Here is a 22,174-nt window from a genome sequence, read left to right as displayed (position 1 = left end):
TTCAACAACACTGGAAAACATTTGATTCACTTTCTGAGATTTTAATGTTTGATTTGCCATCCATCCATTTTCTGAACCGCTTTATCCTCACAAGGGTTGCGGGGCGTGCTAGAGCCTCGGGAGTGTCTGCTGTGCTCTCTGTATTGATGTAGGGCTCCGGGTTGTGGACTGCACACTCCACCTAACACAGAGACCATGGAATATTATAGATTTACACAGTAATTTATCCGAAATTTTAAAAACAATATATATTGAATATAGAGTGTACCGAACAGCACTTTGCAGAGTTTAAATAGCTACTGAATGGAAGAGGCACGTCAAAAGCTCAACACACGATCAGGGACACAGACTTGGTCAAACTCTGAAAATAACCAAGGCAATTTCTTGCAGGATGTCAACTTTACAAGAAAATGATTGCAGTACTTATTCATGCACAAAGCTACCGCCTGCAGCAAGAAAAAAAAAAAGTCTCACCTTGAACTCTTGTAGTTTAGACATGACCACGGGCATCTGTTTGAGCAAGAGGGGGTGTTTCTGCTTTTTGAGTTGATTTCCATCATCTTCTGCAAACAACCAGCCCTGAAGGTTGTCCTCCTCTAATGTAAAAATACACACACAGGATGCTTGATCATCCTGTACATACTTGAAACTTATATGCGCGTCATCATAACAGTGAAGCACCAAACAATTCAGCATTTTACAGCCTAGAAGTGGACTGTACCTAGAGCCAGTTTAGCCATTTGCAAGTTACTGATCCACGACTGTTTGATGGCTGGGTTGAGAGTATTGAACACTGCACTAAAGTATGTGGCTTTGCCCAACCTGCGAACAAAGAGAAGAAAGGAAAAAAGCTTGGACCCTTTTTGCATTTTGAGGTTAAACGTACTGTCAGATAAACAATGCAATTAACATGCCAAAGAAGCAGATTTCATTTTGTTATGATTGTTACGTCCTCAATTATTTTCCGCAGACGTTTGTCACACATAGATTTGACTGTATTGCCCATGCAAGTTAATAACCCTTCAACAACACTGGAAAACATTTGATTCACTTTCTGAGATTTTAATGTTTGATTTGCCATCCATCCATTTTCTGAACCGCTTTATCCTCACAAGGGTTGCGGGGCGTGCTAGAGCCTATCCCAGCTGTCTTTGGGCAGTAGGCTGGGGACACTCTGAAGTCAGTCAAATAAAATAAAATGACATCTGTCTAAGCTGATGCTACCTCAAGGGGGAGGACTCTTTCAATGCGGATTGATAAATGCAGGCTGACAGAAGACGAAGACATATCACTATTCTAGCGCTCGCAACTTTCCAAGCATAATCTCACAAGCTGAGGGTAGCAGAAATGATGAGAATAAGAAAGTAAAAGCCAGAAGGAGAAGACAGTTAAGGAGAATGCAAGAAAGTCCCCCCCCCCATAAAAAAATGGGGTGCGCCCTTGGAGGAGGGGGGGGGGGCAGCATCCAGGGTTTATTGGTACACGTGTAAATTTGTGACATGAGTAATAATGTTGGGAAACAGCTGCAGTGCTGGTTTGCCATGAGAAAAGGATCCGCATTTCCTCCTTTGCGATTCATATCTCCGATTAGGGGTAATGCAGGAACATGCTCATTCAAGTGTGTTCTCATGGTCTCTTCTAGAGCTATAAACACGGGAGTGGGAATAAATGCAGGAAAAGGGATACACACGGGGTGAAGGCAAAGTGAAGGAATGCCCATGCATAAATAAACGGTTGAGGATTATAGTTCATAGCTACATTAAATTGCAACAACAACAACAACAACAGACTTGTCTTGTTTGCCAGGCAGCTGAAGCTGGATCCTGCAGCGGTCAGCTGCCCTAATCTCTTCTTCCTTTTTCAGAATCAGCCTCTGGAGACCCGAAACCCAGTCCTGGGCCACTGTGGGGTTCACATTCTAAACAGGCAGAATAGATTTTGAAAAGCCAGAAGCAGAGAGGAGGGGAAAAAATATGAAATGTTCACTACCAAAATGAATACATTACTAATCAATAAAACATTGTGTGAATCTTTTGTGGCAAACAGAAGTTGAAGAGCTCCAAATGTAGACAACAACAAAGTAAAAAAAAAAAGCATCATAACCATCTCAAGCGTTTCCCTGCCTTTTCGACAGCCTGCATACCTACTACACGTACACACATCACATCTCAGTTGAAAATAAAGAAGGCCAATTATTTATATGCTCTTAAATGTTGAATTCCAAGTTCCCACACCCCTTCATGGTCGTAAACTTGCACCTCTTAAAGTGGTGTGAGCACTTGTGGGGGCGCGCTAATTTAAAGCTTCGTCACATTGTTTGGGGTCCTTCACTACTGTTCTTCTTTAAACAAAAACGTAAGTACAAAAATTTCAAAATCTAAAAAAAAAAAAAAACAAAAAAAAAACAGAGAATTAATACCACTGTTTATACAAAACTGGAGCAAAGAGAATCAAATGGACTTTGGTCTCCATCAAGTAACGAACTATCATTGGAGGTGCCGGTTTAATAACGTCTCGTTTGATGATACCAATGGCTGAATCTTTCATGGAGCAATTTACAAAATTATAATTAGAATCTGTGTCATTCAGAATATTAAATTTATATCAAGGGACACAGCCTCTTTTAATTGGTATGTTCCACTTAACCTATACACCTGAGACTAGTGCACATAGGAGCTTAATCGGTAGTCTGGCTCGTACTAAAAAAAAAAAGAAAAAGGGGATTTTTTTTCCATTTTCTTAACATCACTTTGGACTTCTTCCTGAAACAGTAAAGAATAATAATCCGGACACAGTGCTACAACACAGCTACCTGGTAGTTGCCTTTGAGGCTGCTGATCATGCCAGAGATCTGGTTGACCAGGTTCAGGTCATGGATTAGGTTCTGCAGATCTTGATACAGCTGACCTGGGCCCATGTAGAGTTTGTCTACACAGAGACACAGAAGCATAAGTGACTGGCAGTCATCAAAGGTGACACGTATGATGTACAGCATTCACAGGACAAAGCCAGCACAGAGACTGAGATGCGTCAAAAGGAGATCAATAAAGGGCGATAGGTCTGTTTCCCACGGTAATCGCCGACAGCTATGCAAACTAGGCTACCGCTCATGGGCCACAGGTATTTTTTCATAAGGTCATCTGGATGGCTTTAAGCATTGCCTTTTTGCACTTCTCAAACAATGTGTTGGGGTGCAAGCACTTGCTGTAATAGGCAATGTGAACAGGTACCAGTATTTTTTAGCCGAGCAATGCTGACCAGAAGAACCGAGGGGCTTATGCGAGCAGAGTAAAAAAAAAAAAAAAAAACATATCCAATGTCAAGGTAATATCCCTGTCCAGTTTCCCAACTGTTAACTCAAAAAAAAAAAACAAACAAAAAAAAAAACTGTCAGACTACAAAATGCCAATACTACCCTTAGAAATGCATGAGCGCCCCCTGCATGCTGTACACCATCCAACAGTTGATTTTAGCGGTTTGGTGAGTAGCCTACTGCGTTAATTCACTCTTCTGTACTGTACTGTAGATGTTGATAATGTCATTAAAATTATCCACATCAATTTTTATGTGCATAAACTACAGATAAGACAAAATTCAAAGAGATATGACGCTCTTTTGCTCCACGTGGCTTCATCTGAACTGTTCGGTACAAAAGAAGCTGTATGTGATTTTCAAGGATCATCTGACAGAATAAACAGACAAGGGATTGAATTCCGGTCAGGAATTCAGGCAAAAAGGCTGAATAAACCGTCCATGAATGATATATGGCGTGTCATGTCAGAAGCGCGTTCTATAACGGTCCGTGTGCATTCAGTCAAGGCAGGGGGCTGCCTGACCAGTATGGTTCCACTGAACATTTGTTCCAATATCCACACCACTTTCCGTCACTCATTTGTTGTGATTTTTTTCTAAATAGTTTGTATGTGCAAAATCTGGGTTTTTTTTTGTATTTGATGTCAATTTGTCTACATCAAAAATGAATGATACTTAACATTTCACACAAGCAAACACAGGCACAGCATTTTAATGTCTACATCGAGAACTTCTGACAGAGGTAGAAGTGTATTCATTAGAATAACTGACCTCATTAAATTGACCATTCACTGCTGAACCGCGGTGATTGCCAGTGAAATTAGTGTCCAACTCGTGAATGACTCTTTGTGAGAGAGCCAGCATTTTCAAACAAAACAGACAAAGAGGAGCATCCTCACACGAGACCCACCCCAGCAATTAGATAAACCCCAAAACAATATGCTGGACTTATTGTGTTGACAGTTTTTATGTTATGAATGAGGATAAGCGGATAATGGATGGATGGATTTATTCTTTTAACAGTCTGTTTTTGTATGTGATGAAGGTGCATGTCCTCTTACACTGATTTCTTTTTGTCACATGAATTATAGATTGCACAATTTCAGCAAGACACCTTTACAATGTAATCGGGGGAGGGCTCCATCCAGTCATTTTTTTTCTGGCTTTCTCCTAGCGTGAAGCGCAAACACACTTGTGTCAGGGCAAGAGAAAGCTGCCATTCTGTCAGTTGGAAACTTGTGATGTTATGGAGGTCTGTCTGTGCCATCTGTTACACAAACTCATATACAGTACGAGCTGGAGAGCTTATTTAGCTCATTGACAAAACAGTGACTGGTGAATTAATATGACATAGATCACATATTGGGCTGATTAGGTGTGTTAGTAGTCATTCTATAATGAATAGGAAGAGCAGTGTGTCGGTTGAAAAAAATAATTGTATATGCAAGACTGTATTGTATTGTCCAGGTGAAATATGAATTGACAGGGTAAGTCATCAACGTTAGGGGGCCGCGATGTGAAATCGTTATTAGCTGTGGAACGGAAGAGACGTCACAGCTGCAGTTGCACCTGGCCTATTTAACCATTCAATTCTGTGTACACCATGACTGAGATGCAGCGGCTTTGAGAGGAAGTGTTCTTGTTGTGGAAGACATTAGCAAAATGAAATCCAGCAAGGCTCATAACTCTGGAAGTACTTGTAGATGATAATGTTTGTGATCATGGTTTATTAATTATGTAGCTTTTGTACATGTTGTGAAACCAAATTCACAATTTCGCAAGTAAAAAGACCTAAAAGTGGCGGGCCTCACAAATGATGTTTTGAAATATTTTTTTTTAGATAAGGGGAAACAGCAGCAGTTTTGACAGCTTGGGGTTTGTTCCCCTCTAAAGTGGCTCAGTGGGCATCGGTGACAGGAATGAGCCAAGAGTTTCCACTGACATCATTGCACTGGACAGCTAACAGTCTTGAGGATTGAAAGGGGGAAATTATGCACTCAACTGGCAGGACAGACCTTTGGTAAATTTTGGAAACATCTGGAAATTCCAGGAAAATGACAACAATGGGCGACAACGTGAATAATTTCATCTGAGACTCCTAAATCGAGGCCCATAGACTTACACTTAAGTCAATGGGTCTGGAAAAAAAAAGAGGCAATTTTAGGGTTGCGCTCTATGAAGCAATCCATCACAGAAGTTGTTGGCTGAATGTCCAAACACTCAGGGCCCAAGAAGGTATCAATATTCATTACCTTAGGATTCTGGACTCTGTTACTGAAAGGCAAAGAGTAGACAAGCAGACATACTTGGCTTTGCATTGATGACCACTTTCTCCCCAGAATGGGAGGTAGGGTAGCGGGTGGTGTCCGGAATGTCCTCACTGGACCCAAACTCCAGCGCTTCTACAAAGCTCAAAGGAACACTCCACTTTAGAAGGTAGCGCTGGTCAATTGGGGCACCGCCACTACTACTGCCGTCCTGGCACCTGACAAGAGAAGATAATGGTTTAAAAAACAACAACAACAAAATTGAGCTGGGCAACCCTTTGTAATTGGAAAAATAAAATGAGATGTTGTTCAAATTCAAAAGGGTAACTGTTTCGGAGAATAAATGGATGAATGAAAACACAGGCATATATTATATGAGTGTACATTAATTTACGAGCATCAGTTGCACACAAAATCGCTGTTCAAAGAAAAACAAAGGAACAGAACATGAATTCCATAAAAAGAAAAACTAACTCAAAGAACAAATAAATGTTACTTTTACTGTGGTCTTACATACTGGAGGTAAAATGGGCTGTCACTTATATAGCGCTTTTGTTAACTTATTGACCTACTGATGACACAGCATTGGCAAGGGCCCATCTCATTTTGGCAGTAAAGAAGGGTTACAACAAAGTCATTTAATTTCGACCATCTTCAAAAGGGATTGCTTGCAAAGATACTTGGAAAAATTCCATGGTACAGTGGCTACCCTCACACACAGTGTTTAGCATCTCTCTGTTTTACTACAGTCTAACTGAAACACACAAACCAAAACCCAATACGAAATAAATGAAAAAAACCAACGGAACACAGTATATTGGTACTCATGGAGAGGAGAAGACGTCATTTAAGGGGGAGCATTAACATAATTTACAGTAGTTTACGGTCACTGACCGCATATTGGCCGTGGCACACATCAGGACATCGTTGAGCAGGAAAAGGCGTCGCTCCTTTGTTTTGATGACTTCACCACGCTCATTGTAGACTGTCTCCACCATGTCGTCTGAACGGATCAGGTAGCGGCTACCGTTGCTCAGAAGCTAACAGGATAAAAGCAAAGCAAAGAGTGTGCTTGAGTGTTTCTTTCCTTCTGTAATAATGTTCAGTGACGCAAAAGTTAATGAGAAAATCTTAATTTCATTCCTGCTCATTTGCTCAACTTGTATTCAGAATAAGTGAGATAAAAGCAAAGTCATGTGAGGTCATGAAAAGCAGAATCCATGTAAATTGAAAAAATGCTTCCTTTGGGGAATTGAATAAAATTTAAAGAAACAAAAAGTCAAAGTAATTTAAAGACATACAATACAATACAATGCATCTTTATTTACAAAATGTCGAAAACTTTCAAATGTAGAACTAAGTCAACTTGAAAACCCGAGACTATACGCAAACGGTGCACAACATGTACAGAACCTTGTTGAGGTAGCGCTCATTCACAGCCTTTGCAATGTGACGAATCTCGCAGCGCTGGTCGGCTTCTCTCTTCTTTTCATTGAGCTTCTCAGCCAGGGTCTCAAGTTCTGTTAAGGCCATCTGCAGGGGCAGGCGGTCTGCATGGCCCACTGGTGTGTTTCTGAGCATGTCCTGGTGAGAAAAAAAAAAAAAAACAGTCCACAAAGACCCATGATGTGTAAATACATAACCAAGTTCCACTTTTACATGTAGTGCACTTTCATTTTAGCTGCCTTATTGCATGTAATCATGCAGTGTGCCACTATGTCCCAGTTGTTTTAAAAGAGTAAAAGTGAACCACATTTTTTTTCATGAAGAACCATTTTGCACGCCATGCATTTATTGGCTGTCCTTGATATGACTTGCATTGACCCAGTGCTTATTTTCATGAGTCAAACACTCCATCTGCTGGTGAACTTCATACATGCAACACCTTAAATGTGCTGTCTAACGTGAGCAGTCCGATGACATCATACCTGGAGAAGCAGAATGAACTGTGGGAACCTCTGGATCGGTTTCATCATCAAGCCATACAAAGTCATCCTGTCAGTGCTTGTCTCTTGACGATGCTGGAATAAATAATACAAAACAAATTAGAAATATCCACCAAACAGGTGTTGGCTTTCAAATCAGCAAAGAAATATTTCACCAGCAAATATCGTTTTTAATGTCAAAATGATAAGTACTTAAATATCTAACCTTTAGGAATTCCAGAAAGCCAGGTTTTGATGCACAAGTTTTTCTCACCACTGACATTGCCGTACTGAAGTTGTTCACATACTCACTGTAGGCATCCAGCACCATCGACTTTGAGAACTGTTGAAATAGACAAAATAGCAAAGAAGTGTTTCTTTCTTCTTCCTGTATTCCCCACAACAAGAGCTCGACCTTTCCTGTTGCACATTACTGCCTCTCCGGGTGGAATATTCTTCAGGAAGAACAGTGGTTTCAAAAATATGAGCACAAATCAGACGAATGGAGTTAATGCTGTGTGTTGCACAGGAATTACTGTGAAAAATGAATAGATTATTTTTTTTTTACAATACATCATTATTTATGTAAGGGGTGTCACAGTTATATAGCCCTTGATTTAATTAGTGCTGCAAGGCCCCTATTTTTTCTGTAAAAATTCTTCTTCTCCTCAAAAGAATCACATTTTTCTGTCACTAAACATGAACGAAAAGTCAAACTTGGACCACACACCAGGCCTGGGGAAGTTTTTTTATATTTTCGAGGTTCCATCAATGGGTACAAAAAATGTGGGTCTCTAGCGCCCCCTACAAGGGGTTAACAGAGCCCTGTTTCAGTACGAATATTGGAAGGCGCACGTAGAAGCCAGAGATGTACAAAAAACGATTTTGGGATCCATACCCTAAAATGTATATGAATGTACAATTTAGTGCCTTTATTTTCATATTTACAGGCGTCATACTTTTGCCCACTTGTCCGAGATGCTTAACCCGCCTGCCTTCAAATTTGGGCTGTACCATCTCAACACCTGGGACAAAAACAGGGAAAAAAAAAATTGGAATCTCCAACGTACCAGATTGGATTGGATTGGATTAGATACAACTTTATTGTCAAATGTTGATGGGGCATTTCATAATTCCTTCTTCACAAAGCACTCAGTTGTACATTTCACCTAGAGCTACAAAACTTGGGAGACATCTGTATCAACCCACAACCTACAAAAACTGCAAAGCACTTTCTTACAACCGCAGCCGTTGCGAAAGCGCTATATCAATAAAGAGGTGTTGTATTTATTGTATTGTATAAAAACGGCTTTTGGGGCCATATACTAAACCTAACAGGAAGTCTGCCGTTTTGAATTTTCTTTGGCATTTTGCATTATTTTTGGCTTTTGACAGAGGTCATACTTCAACAAACTCCTCCTTGAAAATGTATCCGATCATCTTCAAAATTTAGGTATCTCAACTCAAGATGTTTTTGATGAAAAGTTATCAACATTTTTTTTTTTTTTGTCCCACGCTGCTGCCGTAGCGATGCGCTGTTTGCAAAGGAAAATGATGCTATTTTTGAGGGGATAAACATGGGTGTGAAACGTTGAAAACACGCAGGGTGGCTAAAATATTTACATTTTAGAGGGTTACTGTCTTATGTGCCAGTACACCAACGTGCCAGTACCACGGGTTGCGAGGGCCCTTTATAGCTGCTTGTAGTTCTGCTTTACAGTACTTTGCCTATCTTGATTCCAAGCTTACCGAGGCTACGAAGACATCACCAATCATCGCCAGGCTGTCCCATTCTGCCACTCGACTTGCCAGAGCAATCTGGAACAGGAAGTGGCACTGCAGGATCTCTCGCACTCTGTAGAAGGTCATCTTGAGTTTCCTGTCGCTCAGTAACCTCGGCTCAATCTGGGACAAGGGCTTTTCATAGTGCTGCAAGTGCAAAAATCATTTTATGTGTAAATGTCATCAAGTGCATCACACAACACAGACAAATTGCTGCTTCTGTCTTGGTATACCTCTAATATTCTCTTCAATGCATCAAGATAGTTCTTCTCACTCTCCAATATAGAGCCCAATATACATCGCCTCACCAACTGTAGGGGACAGTTTTTATGATAGTTTTTAAATTGGTCGCTTTACGAAAATGGGAACTAAATCGTAATTTGCTTACTTGTTGCTGTGACAGCCCCTGTGGGGCTGGACCCAAAATTGGCTCAACGTTAAAACAATCCACCTCAATGAAAAGTTCAGACTCCTCATCGTCCAAACAGGTAGACTTCCTCTCTAAATCGTCATGAAGACAACAACAAAAAAAAGAAATATGATTTTAATAGAATGAACCGTCAAGAAAAAAAAACAAATGCTGTAAAACATGGGACAAACTGCATAATTGCATAAAGGACTAAACTCGGGCATATTCACTTTTACAGTTTACTTACCATTATAGAAAGACTTGGTTTTGATGAAAGACCGTCCCTTCTTAACTGCGGCTTTGGTTTTTTCAAGCCCGTCTTTGGTCCCTTCTTTAGCTGCTTTCACCAACTTTTGCATCTTAAAAGTGGGACAAAAACATAATCAGTCATTTTTAAAACGCAACTTCAAATGGTATACGTTCTACCCAAACTGATGACTGCACTTTGAAAGTTTAGTACATATAGCCCAAGTGCTACTGAGCGTAATGCAGCACACAGAGTAGGAGTGTTGTTAAAATCTGGATGCTAATATAGGATGGCAGCAAGTAACACACAGCAGAGAACGACACAGTAACTGGGACATCTGATAAGTGTAATAAAGAGTTCCTTATCTGGCATTAAGTGCCTCTAAATTTGTTCCTGCAGGTTTTGTACTTTGATTTGTAGATGTTATTATTGAGGAGGGTTGGATCAAAGGTTCTAATTACCTAATTAAGTTTCTGGTAGCTAAATGACCTCTTGCCCCAGTTCACTGTAAAACAATACGTATATAACTAGGCAACACATCATTGTGTCAAACTTTTGAACCTTCAGTGGGATTCAGAATGATGACAGCAGCCAGTGCATCAATCAATCAGGCGAACCCATCACCACTACCACCACCAACACAAAGCAATGACATTCGTGCAGGAGAGGCGTACCACAGGGTCAGTTATAGATGCTCACAGTCAAGTCATCCAGACTGAGAGTTAAAAAAAGGTTGAAACTAGTGGAACACAAGTCAGGCGAGGCGAGCTGCAGCTCGTTTACCTTCTGCTCGTGTTTCTGTTTGAGCTGCTGCAGCTCGACAGTTCCCACTGTATTTGCCATTAGATCTTTCATCTTTTTCTCATAGTGTTCTTTCAAACGGCTCAGATCTTGAGAGAGCTAAACAAAAGCAAAGCAAGCATTATTGATGACGCTTGGCAAGTGTGCTTGGCGGTGATATCTGCAGCAAACCCAAATATGTGGTCATTTTATGTTTGAACACAGTCATAATTATAATGAATAACAACACGAAAGAAAAGTATATTCTTTCGATATTTAAATTTTAAAAGTGCTTTTTTTTGTGGTACTTTTTTCCAAACTCTGATTTCCCTGTGATTTTTTTCCACCAAATCAGAGGAGAGAGTAACATTAGTAGTAAAATAAAAGTATATGATAAACATGTATAACTGTAAAAATGTCATAAATTTAACAAAATATTATTCTATATTTGTTATTGAATTCAAATCATTTAATTAATAATATTAATTTCCATGTAATTTAAGGGGTGTAGAATAATGGGTTAAAAAAAAAAAAAACAATTTCAGAATGTGTGGCTGATACGTTCACATACTGTACATGTTTCAGTAGATGTGCATTTCAAATCCAAGCATGCACTCGAAATTTTTCTGAGCTATTTTTCCTGTTGAAACAGTAACAGTAAAGAAAAGGCTGAGTAAGTACAGTAATTGTGGTACCCACATGGGTCTTCGTCTGGGCGGGCTTCCCCCTCATGAAGGCAACGGGCAGGCCATTCTCAGAGCGCCCTTCCCCATCGCTCGCCTCATCGTAGCTTTCAAACTCACTCGAGCTCCAGCCATTGTCGAGATTACCTCCTTCCTCACCGAGCTCCACATCGTCATAAATCATCTCATCCGGTTCTGAGTGAGCAGAGAAGAAATCAGGATGTGTAAAATAAAATACATAACAGTATCATGTCTACTAAAATATTGAAGCGATATGAAACATCTTGAGCAAAATGGGTTCTAGTTTAATCGAAATTGACTCTAAATATGCATTATTAAGGGAAACAATGTTCAAATTTGCAGGTATTTTTGTTTCTATTTGGCAGCTCATGGGTTGCAGTTTCAGGCGAAAACAGGTTTTGTTAAGATTAGGCAATAAAACTAAAATTTGATTACAAAATGAAACTAAAATTAAAGAAGAGGTGCAATGTAATTGAAGTTTTTGACATAACTTGTAAAAAAATGATGATAACATGAAATACCTGTGTTGGAGTCAGAGTTGTCCCTCGGAACGTCATCGTAAATCACCTCATCAGGGTCTAAAACCATAAAGCACAAATCATGAGCTGCAATGTAACGCTCCTAATTTACAACCATGAGTGGATGTCCACAGTGGTTTGCTTCCTCAATAAAAAAAGGAAGGAGGTCCAAGACCTCAGACAAATTTTGAAACAAAGTGAAACAGTCTGAAGGAGGGGCAACAACTGTGTCTTAGGACAGAAAAATGACACAGTTTTTTGCAGTACTTACTTTCCATCCATGAAGTATTTGCAGGATCCGATACCCACTTTGCCAGAGCATCCTCCTCTCTAATAGGTGGGAAATCTTCAGTGAAAACACTTGGAAGACATTGAAACAAATCCATCAGTCAGTCTTTTCATCTTACAGAATGTAAACAGAAGTGGATTAATTGCAACGGTATTTGTCTGAGAGTTACGGTATCAAATGGCAATGTGCCAAACACACCTGTCAGCGGACATGTTCCCGGTCCGAAGCACTGTGACTGTAGGGAAAGAATGGAGCAAATGTGGTCAAAGCATGCACCTCTTAGTTAGACAGATTTGAACCATAGCTGCTGTTCTAAAAATTGAGATTATCCAACTCGCATACATATTGGAAATACTGACACAAACCAGGTCCATACTGCAAATGGACTTTACAGAAATGCTGTACTTGTAAAATGTGCCGCACGGTGTCACTAAAAATTCCACTTTGCCTTGCAGCAGAGCCAGAAAAAAAGTGAAGTGAAATTTCCAACAAAGCTTGTGTAGGGCTGGAACAAGCGAGATCGTATTACATTTTGAGGCGGAAAAGTTAAATTAGTACTTTGGGTTTAAGTAAAGGCCGGCGCTCTCCAAGTGCCCTGCCATTCTCTCGACAGATGGTGTTTTCACATATTTCACTGGGTCAACTCTATGATAAGATAAACCATATGTGCTTCAAATAAATATGGTGAAGAAGGCACGTCTGACTGTCTTGTAATAATGATGTCAAATGTTTTGATTTGGTGTAACTTTAAATGACTTTCACTCTAAGCTGACTCTACAGCATGCCAGTCTTTCAGGAAACAGCAAAATATTCAATGCCAAAACATTATGGCAGGGGGCTAAAATTAGGATAGATTTCCATGTGGCAAGGCTTTAGGAAAAACAAAGTGAGAGAGTGGAAAAGTGGGGCGCAATGAAAGTTGAGCAAGCACTTGTGTGCCGTGACCTTGGCTACAGTATGTAGGTCTTTGTGCGGGCTGAGAGGAATTTGACCCCTGGCAGAAAATGAAATGACCTTTGACAGTAGCAAGACTGGCACTTGAAGCCGAAAGAGAATGCTTTCCTTTGAAAATTCTTCTTCAATAGTGTGGATGGATTGTAAAGGCATCTATAATTAAAACGATCGTATACCATTTAGAGGGGCTCCTAGATCCTGGCTGGATAAAAAAAAGTGAGAGAAAAATAACAAAAAAACTTCGAATTGATTTTTACCATCCTCATCCACAGAGAGGTGTCGAATGATGACAGGTGTGGTGTAAGCAGGCGTGATGAGCGGTACGCCAGACGGAGTTGCATAGCCGCAGGGCACTGGTATGGAATAGCCTGAGGTGATGCCACCAGGGCTGCTGAGGGTATCCGGGGATTCTCCAACTTGTTCCTTCGGCTCTACTGGTTCAGGCGGAGAAGAGGAGCAATCCTGCTGCTCGTGGTGCTGCGGCTCAAGTGGAGTGATGTCGATCACAGAGTAGGGATTGACTTTGGACAAGCTCTTTGGGAGACTTTGGACATCGCTGGATGCTTCCTGCTGTTCACTCTCTGATGTGAGGAAACACATAGTTAGTAGATAAAATGGTGGCATCAGCCACAATATATCATTCCCTTGTAAACAATAAAATTACATGAAGATAGGTTTCATGTAGTGTTAGGTTTGGCCGATTATGGTCACTTGTCACATTCAGGGGATGCATAGTAAGTGCACAGTTGCATAGTAAGTGTGAAAATGTGTCCCAAATATTCCTTTTACATTCATTAGAAATTTAAATATGAGCTTATAATGAGAATACTACTTTCAAAATAAAACACTTAATGCATTGCTCGGTTACATTTTTTTAGCTAGATGAAAATTAATTTTGCCTCAAAATATGATGTAAGCATACCATTTCTTACAGCCGTAACAATATTGAAGGATCAATATTTCTGAGACAATATCAATAAAAGTTATTGTCTTTGTCTTGGAAGCAGCATTTCAGCAGCATGTATTAAAAGAGTGAGGTCTATTTAGGGATGCTGGAGAGGAGGCTCCATCAGCAAGTTGAATCTCAGATTTAGGAGGAGCAGTGTGGTTTTCATCCTGTCGGTGGAGCAGTGGACCAGGTCTATACCCTCGGGAGGGTCCTCGAGGGTGCATGGGGGGGAGTTCGCTCAACCAGTCTACATGTGCTTTGTGGACTGGAGAAAGCGTTCAACCGTGTCACCCGGGGCAATCTTGTGCAGGGCGCTTCATGAATATGGAGTATCAGATGTCCTAGTACGGGCAGTTTGAACCCTGTACGACCCGTGTCAGAGTTTGGTCACACTGCCGGCAGTAAGTCAAATCTGTTTCCATTGGGGGTTAGACTCCGCCAAGGCTGCCCTTTGTAAGCAGATTCCGTTCGTAACTTTTATGCACAGAATTTCTAGGCGTAACCGCGGTGGTGAGGGTGTGCAGTTTGGTGAGCTAAGAATTACATCACTGTTTTTTTTCCAGATGATGTGCTGCCTTCTTCACGCCGCGACTTTCAACTCTCACTGGAGCAGTTTGCAGCGGAGTGCGAAGGGTCTGGGATGAAAATCAGCACCTCCAAATCTGAGACCCTGGAAAAGGCGAGAATACCCTCTCCAGGTTGACGGTATTAATCAAGAAGTGGTGCAAGTAAGAGATGATGAGTCTCTGGTGAGGCTATGCCTTGCATTACATTCCTTCACTAGAAATACTACAAAGTAACTGGCCTCGCCTGCTGATGCTGGCTGCTGTCAACTGTTAGTGACAAAAACCAGAACCAGTCCAGCAGTAGGCAGTCAGTGATACAAGGTGTCATGAGTGAAATACACCACCCCACTTTAGGATTAGCCAGATAACTAATCAAAACAAATCAAGGGAACGTGAACAACAATGACCAATTGACAAACACTCAGAAGATAGTGACTTATATCTAAAGAAGACGCACATCAAAGAAAGTACTGTATTTTTAACACAACAATTTGTGTGACACAAACCTGTTCTTTGAGCATCGGTTTCGAGAACATCCTCGGGTGGAGGAGGCAGTGGTAAATCAAGCTGGTTTTCCTCAGTCCCCTCAGCAGCAGACGGGACATCTGCTGCTGCTTCAACAGCTGTCAAGAACCGGCATTCGGATGATTCCGCTGAGGGAGGCGTGTCAGGTAAGGTGGAATGTATGTGGGGGGCCAGACTGGGGCTAACACCCTCTGCCGGATGACACACAAGGTCGCTGCAACTCTGATCCTTGTTGCTGGGCTTAGGGGGTGGCCGGTCAACCTCAAGGATGTCATCGCCACTGTCATCAAAGTCAAAGGCTTCCCCTTCATCTTCGTCTTCATCCAAAACTGCATATAGAAATATAAATGATTCCAAAATATGAAGGCGTATAACAGCAGATCCCGATTAGAAAGAAATGAAGTATAACTAACTATATTTATCAATATTTTTTTTAATCAGAGGTTGGTAACAACCACCTATATTTTCTCCGGCACATTTACTCAAGTAACTTTCTCGATTATTGAATCACAACAGCACTCTTGCCTGAGTACAAATTTTGCCGGCTGTATGGAAGACATTTGCCCGACCCACAAAGTGAATTTTATGCACTGTCCACATGGCCATTGAGCTCAGTTGGTTAGAGTCTAAGAGTGTGGTGCCAAGTCATGGGTTCAATCCCTGTGTGGAATTTCAGGACTTGTCATCCCCCAAAGGCCATTTTGGAGCATAAAATTTGTTCAGAAAACACTCCCCTCCAGAAATGAAAATGTCGATCAGTGTCAAAAGTCAAGAGGGTTCAGAAATAACATCAAAGTTAAAGCCAACAAAGCAAGTGAGTGCTTTGAATTCGATTTCTCTTTGTTTTGCAAATGGAACAGCAAATTAGCAAATCTAAACATATGAGATCAAATACAACATCACGAAATGCTTTGTCGGAAAAATACATGTGAAAATAATCAAATGGGTTTTTCAAAAATAACTTTAATGCCTGGTCGCTCTATTTCTGTCCATTTAAGAGCTACGCACAGACTTATAATTAAGGGTGGGGTTGACAAGAACAGTGTATTTTCTCACCCCAAAAATAACATAGCTCCAAAAAAGCAGATTAGAAAAAGATGACTGAGTTAAGGATTCAAGGAATCGCAATCGCATCGGAGTGCTCACTCGGGAACAGACTGGAAGCCCCGCAACTACTATCTTTCCAGTTTCCACACAGCAATTAGGCCAGCCAAATACACAGCTGTGAGGGGAAAGAAGTGCAGCACATGTTGATTTATCTTGGTTTAATAAACGGGGGCAACATTTGTGACATTTAAAACAGAGTCAGACAAAGAGGAGAATACTGCAGGATGAAAAATGTGTCAATATCTGGCACTATACTCTAATATTACAGGTCTGGCACTTTTTCAAGCAAGCGCTGCTCAGTCTTCATTTTTTTTTGCAGTCACGGCTTGATTGTGTTAGAATCCACAGTATGACTCTCACATCCTGAATACATTCCCAAAGATAACACAAAATTCCAACTTTGCACCGGGTGTTTAATTTCCCTCACAACAACGTGGCATGTGCCTCACAGTTTACCTTGTCAACATCTCATTATCTTTTAACAGACTCTGGCCCTTCATGTTTAAGGCCTTTGCTTAAATTATTCTGGTTGCATTTTTTAAATATATAGTTAATCATTATTATTATTATTATTATTATTATTATTATGACTACTACAACTAGTACAGTGGAACTCAGAGGTCAAACAATTTATTGTGGGATCTGGGTGACCTACATCAATGTAGGTAGAAATAATGTGTTCCAAAGATCAAACTGTGGTCATCATAAAACCTGAACTCTACACTAACTTATTTGAGTTGAATCAATCAACCAATGTAAACATTAGCATGTTAAGTTTCAATTGGGTGCAAGGTTATGATGAGCAAACGTGCATGCCACAGGGGTTAAATGATGCGTATGTATGAATTAACTCTTACTTTGCATCACTTCTGGGGTATATTCTCCCTCTCTTTTGACCATTTCAGATTTTGGGTGGAATGGTGGTTCTTCAAAAACTTTTCTCATCCACATTAATGTTGTAATAAGTCATAAGGCTCTATGTTTTTCATATCCCAGGTAGGGAAGGGCTCATATGGGTTGGCATCACGATATTTACGTATATTATAGCTCTAAAATGCCCTTTTTTAAAAAAATATTTGCAAAAATAAAAACAGCAAAATTTTCACCGCTGAACAAAAACGATATCTGAAGTTGAAATTAATAAATGAATGAATGAATGAATGAATGAATGAATGCACATTTTTGGGAAGTCACAGTGCCCCATCGCTGGTAGTATATTTTGAGAACAGACCCATGGGCTACTCATGTTGTCTTTGGGGGCTAACTAGTACTCACTGGCACCATGTTGCGATTTTGTTGTTGTTGTTTTGTTTGTAGGACAGTGCACATTAATCATGAACACATGAATCAAAGGATCGGCAAAAATGCATTTGCCTAAGTGTGCTCTGAATAAGTTAGAACATTGACTCAATTTCTCTCATTTGCCTCGCTCTTAGGTTGGGTGTGTGTAACTGCTCACTCCTCTGCACAGCCCGGGAAAGAGAATGAAAAAGTGGCTGGCCTCTCATCAATATTTTCAGAGGCAGTTCGTTTCGTGCAAGACTGAACCAGTATTCTTAAATGCCATAAACCTGCTCAGGAAATGTGAACCTTACATTTCGTGACAGCATCAGCTATCTCCTAAGAAAAGCTGTTTTGGCACTGGTACTCATTTGCGGGAGCACATCAAAGCAGTTCCCAAAATTTGGTGGTTCCTCTCTGTCCCACTTTGCTCATGTTTCTCTTATTTAATGGACTATTGTTACCCAGCTTCCCTTACCTCCCGCTGGAAATGTTTCACTCTGTTCTTTCATCATTCCTTGAGACACATGACCCAAACCATCTCCTTTTTTACACATTTGAGTAGGTATTTCATTTTTATTAGGTGGCTGATAATGTCTTCTTTCCATGCCATTACCATGAAATGAACCACATCAAAAGGGTGAAGCTCGCCGCGCCTCCGTGAGTGCCCACTGCTTGCAGGCAAGTAAATCTGAACTCACAGTTCGAAAGCTGGAGGCTTTGAAGTCCCTCACACAGCCATGCATGCATCTTTGAATTACTGCTGAAAGTCCCTCACACTTTGACACGTGGTTGTTCCACCTTGTAGTCACGGTGCTCAAAGACCGATTGTGAATAGTGCCACAGGTCAACACTCTGACCCTGTGTCAATCTACATCACATTCAAGGTTTGTGAAAAACTAGAAAACCTGCAAGCAGAGATGCTATCAGTCTTTTTTTCCATCTGTTTGCTACTAATGGTGCATGTGGAACGAAGACAAAGCATATCTACTGGTTCACCGAGTGTGAAGGACAATTATTTCCCTGGTAAACTCTTTTGGAGGGTACGAAGATAAATAGTGGATCTGGAATAGAACAGAACTTGATATTTCATTGAATTTGGCCTAATGATGCTGCACAAAAAAGGGTCAGTTGAGTACGATCTCAATAGGCTGTTTTTACAACCACATGATAAAAAACAATGGATAACTTTTTTTGTGCTAGTTGCACACATTTTCTTTTTGGTGTATTTTTGCGAGTGAGTCAGCCGGAAGGCGCACAAATGGAACAACCAAGCATGATGGTCATTGTTCACCATTCGGTCGAAAATTCTAAATATATCGATAATTTGTACCAAGAGAATATCTTTGTATGAATGTAGGGAAGCTGTTCAAAATTATTCATTTTATTTTATTTTTTTGTTACTTCAGTGCTCACACTCTTTGGTGCCCAGGTACCAAGCGCTCCATTAGAGGAGATCAGGGCATGCAAAAATTTATTGCAAACAATCTTCATTTATTCATAGCAGACTGCGGGAAGGATTGATTTTAAGCATCTTTCATTTTTAACTGGTTTTGAAAAAGTTCATTTTGGCGTTCTCATGTTATATTCCTGGACCATTTTTTCTGAGAACCACCCATTCGAAGTGTACATTATGCTTGAGAAATGACAGTAATAGTTAACAACACTAAATCTTAACAACTGTGCAAGTGAGTGACCAGCTGGCGATTTCTCTGGCCTGTGTCTATTCCTGAATGCCGTGTTTAGTCGATCTGTGTAGTGAAGCGGCATTCAGTTAAACACTGAGGCACATTGTCTCGTGTACACGCAGCACATTTTACTCTTGGAACTCCCTCGATCGTCTGCCTACATTACACAGTGGAGGAGTGGCATTGTCTGTGTTTGCATTGCAAGGAATCATGACACGTAGCTGTCCACAAAGGGGTGAATAAAACTATTTCAAGCTGTCATTTTTAGGCCTGTCACGATAACATTTTCTAAGAAAACATATTTGTGCGGCTATGAATTGACGTGAAACATGCAACTCAAAACTGCCATCAAGCACAGCAGCAAGCACATCAAGGTGACTGACAGGAGAAGAAAGGAATGATGATGACGTATGTAAACAATCACACATATAGATAGCCATTTATCAAGTCAGGAAAAAACAAAAACGATTGTGTCAATTTTATTCATTGAGTTGATATAGAATTTATAGTGGCAGGCTTAGTCATCTTTTTCTCAAAGATGACTGGTTGGAATGTATTCCTAAAGTTGTGTATTTTGATTATTCTAAAAGATCTTAACACAAGATAGGGAGTGACTTTAAACAGTGTTTGTTACCTTATGAACGTTTTAGTGCACTTTTAAAACAAAAGTGCCTCCACTAAAACTTTGGCCCGTACGGGGATCGAACCCGCGACCTTGGCGTTATTAGCACCACGCTCTAACCAACTGAGCTAACCGGCCATGATGACCTGCGTGGTCTGTGTGAACTTTTCTGAGGGAGTGCTTTTGAACTCACTTTCAGCAGGCGGGGGAGGAAATTCTTCCATATCCATCTTTAAGGTTCTTCTGTACAAGCTCAGTCCAGACAGCGTGCAGGGGATCAACTATGCGCACAAACATTCCTGAAGGAAATGAGAAGAAAGTCAAGGAGGCCTGTAATAAGGAGGCAAAACAGATGGTCACTTCCACTGAGTCTAAAAGTGTTCATGCTGGGCCCCATTCTGAAATCTGTGCGTCAACAGCGGAATCCCAACCAGTGCTAATTCACATAAATCAGTGGATGAATGAAAACAAAAGAAGCGCTTGTACTATCATGCGGCACAGTTGACACAATCATTGAGTTGTGGTTTACACATTTTCATGCGAATTGCAGAATAGTGTCCAGTCTTGTCTTTGATTGACAACCATTACAATGAATAGTTCAATAGTATGGGGACCATACGTGTAAGTTTACTCAACTGGAGCCACATCAAATGAGCAAAGTTGTTTCAGGTCTTCCACCAACACTTCTCTATCTCTTCCCACATACCAGCAGTTTGTCAAAGCATATTTTAAATGACAGATTCATTCAATTTTTAGCTTTTAAAAAGCAAATAATAAGCATTTAAGGGCCAAAGGTCAATGTGGTAATTTTAGGGCTCACGGGAAGTGGTTCACGGAAGCCAACAAGAGACTAGAGCAATGTTAATTTAGACCTGCATGGGCATGAGAGCCACTGCATTCCTCACCAACACAGTCTTTGTTGATTCACAGCCAAAGGTAACACTTTCTGTTGAAGGCCTTTAACAACAACAGAAAAAAAATCTCGCTACCCTCAAGAATAGATTACAAGGCTATGACATCATCAGGCTCGTAGCATAGAACCGCCATTGTAGAGGTATCTATGATGCACATTTTATTCATGAATTCGTACAGCACAATACGACATAAGTCCCCGGCTGTCCAGTTATGTGGAAAACAAAGCTACAAGGAGGGGACACAGCCACCAAGATAAGTCATTATGAGTCTGAAAGCTTGTTTTGTCTGCGAGCAATGTGAAATCCTCCGCTTTTCTGTCCTCTGCCCCATGCACAGGGCACAAGGCCAGGAGGGAGAATGTGAACACGGGGCCTGTGTCTGCAGAGAGTTGGGTGACTGGTGGACAGTGCTACTGCTAATGCTAACACTTTCAGGTAGAGTCCACACCACCAGAGGAAAAGCAAAAGCAGTTTTTACAATGGATTGGGAGGGGGAGAGAGTGAGCTATGACATTACGAAACAAAACTGAGGATGACAAATCACTATACACATTATTAGGAACCCCAACACCATATGAAAATGCATCCATCTATTTATTTGGTATCACGCATGTCCTCAGGTCACGGGTAAGCTGGAGCCTTCACCAGAAGACTCTGGGTGAGAGGTGGGGGTACACCCTGGACTGGTTGTAGGTCATAGAGCATAAATAGACAATGATTTTGTATGGACAATTTCAATTGTTCACTGAACCGAACATGCATATTTTTAAAATTTGGGTGTGAACCGCAGTACCTCCAGAAAACCTTTTTTCATTTATATTATTCAATACTTTATGGCTTGTTGATATTTAATTGAAGCTTGTGAGAGTATCGATACATTGATACCATGGAAACAATACTCCTATCACTCAGGCTCACTCTGGTGAGAAGATGAACAGCCAAGCCCTCACAAAATCTCAAGAGGGTGACTCATCTATCTATTAATTTCCTGGAAAAAGGTATGAGGGAAGGAAGGGTGGGCAAAGGAAGCAATGACAATGTGCGTTATTCATCAAATTCAGAGTTGAAGTTACAAAGACAAGAAGAGCAAATTCAGCTTTTGAGTGCCATGTCAGTACTAGACAAACATACAGAGATTAGATGTGGTAGATATATTAGATAAAATAGATACCGTAGATAAGGGGTGTGAAACTGAACCCAAATATATGTATGATAGTCTCATAGTACAGGAAAAGCTTTGTTCAAATATTCTTACATTTATTTTAAAAGGGGGATTAGGAACAAAAAACGCTTGCAGCATCAACATTTTTAAAACTGAAGATAATTTACAGGTTT

At 40.6% G+C, this 22,174-nt stretch overlaps 1 protein-coding gene and 1 non-coding gene across 2 annotated transcripts in view; both read right to left on the bottom strand.

Annotated features, from left to right (window-relative positions):
- The window catches only part of arhgef10 (Rho guanine nucleotide exchange factor (GEF) 10), a 37,585-nt gene that overhangs the window by 13,462 nt on the left and 1,949 nt on the right, over positions 1 to 22,174 (bottom strand). The window contains exons 2-22 of the mRNA XM_019870256.1: positions 20,119 to 20,224; positions 15,209 to 15,556; positions 13,445 to 13,768; positions 12,432 to 12,468; positions 12,216 to 12,304; positions 11,948 to 12,004; positions 11,422 to 11,600; positions 10,726 to 10,842; positions 9,943 to 10,054; positions 9,675 to 9,787; positions 9,520 to 9,597; positions 9,254 to 9,433; positions 7,731 to 7,847; positions 7,508 to 7,600; positions 6,993 to 7,163; positions 6,474 to 6,619; positions 5,619 to 5,797; positions 2,813 to 2,928; positions 1,791 to 1,918; positions 722 to 822; positions 475 to 596 (exon numbers count right to left, since the gene is read on the bottom strand). Of these exons, the coding sequence (XP_019725815.1) occupies positions 475 to 596; positions 722 to 822; positions 1,791 to 1,918; positions 2,813 to 2,928; positions 5,619 to 5,797; positions 6,474 to 6,619; positions 6,993 to 7,163; positions 7,508 to 7,600; positions 7,731 to 7,847; positions 9,254 to 9,433; positions 9,520 to 9,597; positions 9,675 to 9,787; positions 9,943 to 10,054; positions 10,726 to 10,842; positions 11,422 to 11,600; positions 11,948 to 12,004; positions 12,216 to 12,304; positions 12,432 to 12,468; positions 13,445 to 13,768; positions 15,209 to 15,556; positions 20,119 to 20,155 (2,844 nt within the window). The 5' untranslated portion in view covers positions 20,156 to 20,224. The remainder of the gene's footprint in view (positions 1 to 474; positions 597 to 721; positions 823 to 1,790; positions 1,919 to 2,812; positions 2,929 to 5,618; positions 5,798 to 6,473; positions 6,620 to 6,992; positions 7,164 to 7,507; positions 7,601 to 7,730; positions 7,848 to 9,253; positions 9,434 to 9,519; positions 9,598 to 9,674; positions 9,788 to 9,942; positions 10,055 to 10,725; positions 10,843 to 11,421; positions 11,601 to 11,947; positions 12,005 to 12,215; positions 12,305 to 12,431; positions 12,469 to 13,444; positions 13,769 to 15,208; positions 15,557 to 20,118; positions 20,225 to 22,174) is intronic.
- Positions 19,990 to 20,063, bottom strand: trnai-aau (transfer RNA isoleucine (anticodon AAU)). Its single transcript has one exon. It is a non-coding gene; the product is annotated as a tRNA-Ile (tRNA).

The sequence above is a fragment of the Hippocampus comes genome, unplaced genomic scaffold (genome assembly GCF_001891065.2).
Source record: "Hippocampus comes isolate QL1 unplaced genomic scaffold, H_comes_QL1_v1.1 scaffold43, whole genome shotgun sequence".
NCBI classification, from domain to species: Eukaryota; Metazoa; Chordata; class Actinopteri; order Syngnathiformes; family Syngnathidae; genus Hippocampus; species Hippocampus comes.
Note: the sequence above shows the minus strand (reverse complement) of the source record. Positions and strands in the feature narration are given on the sequence as shown.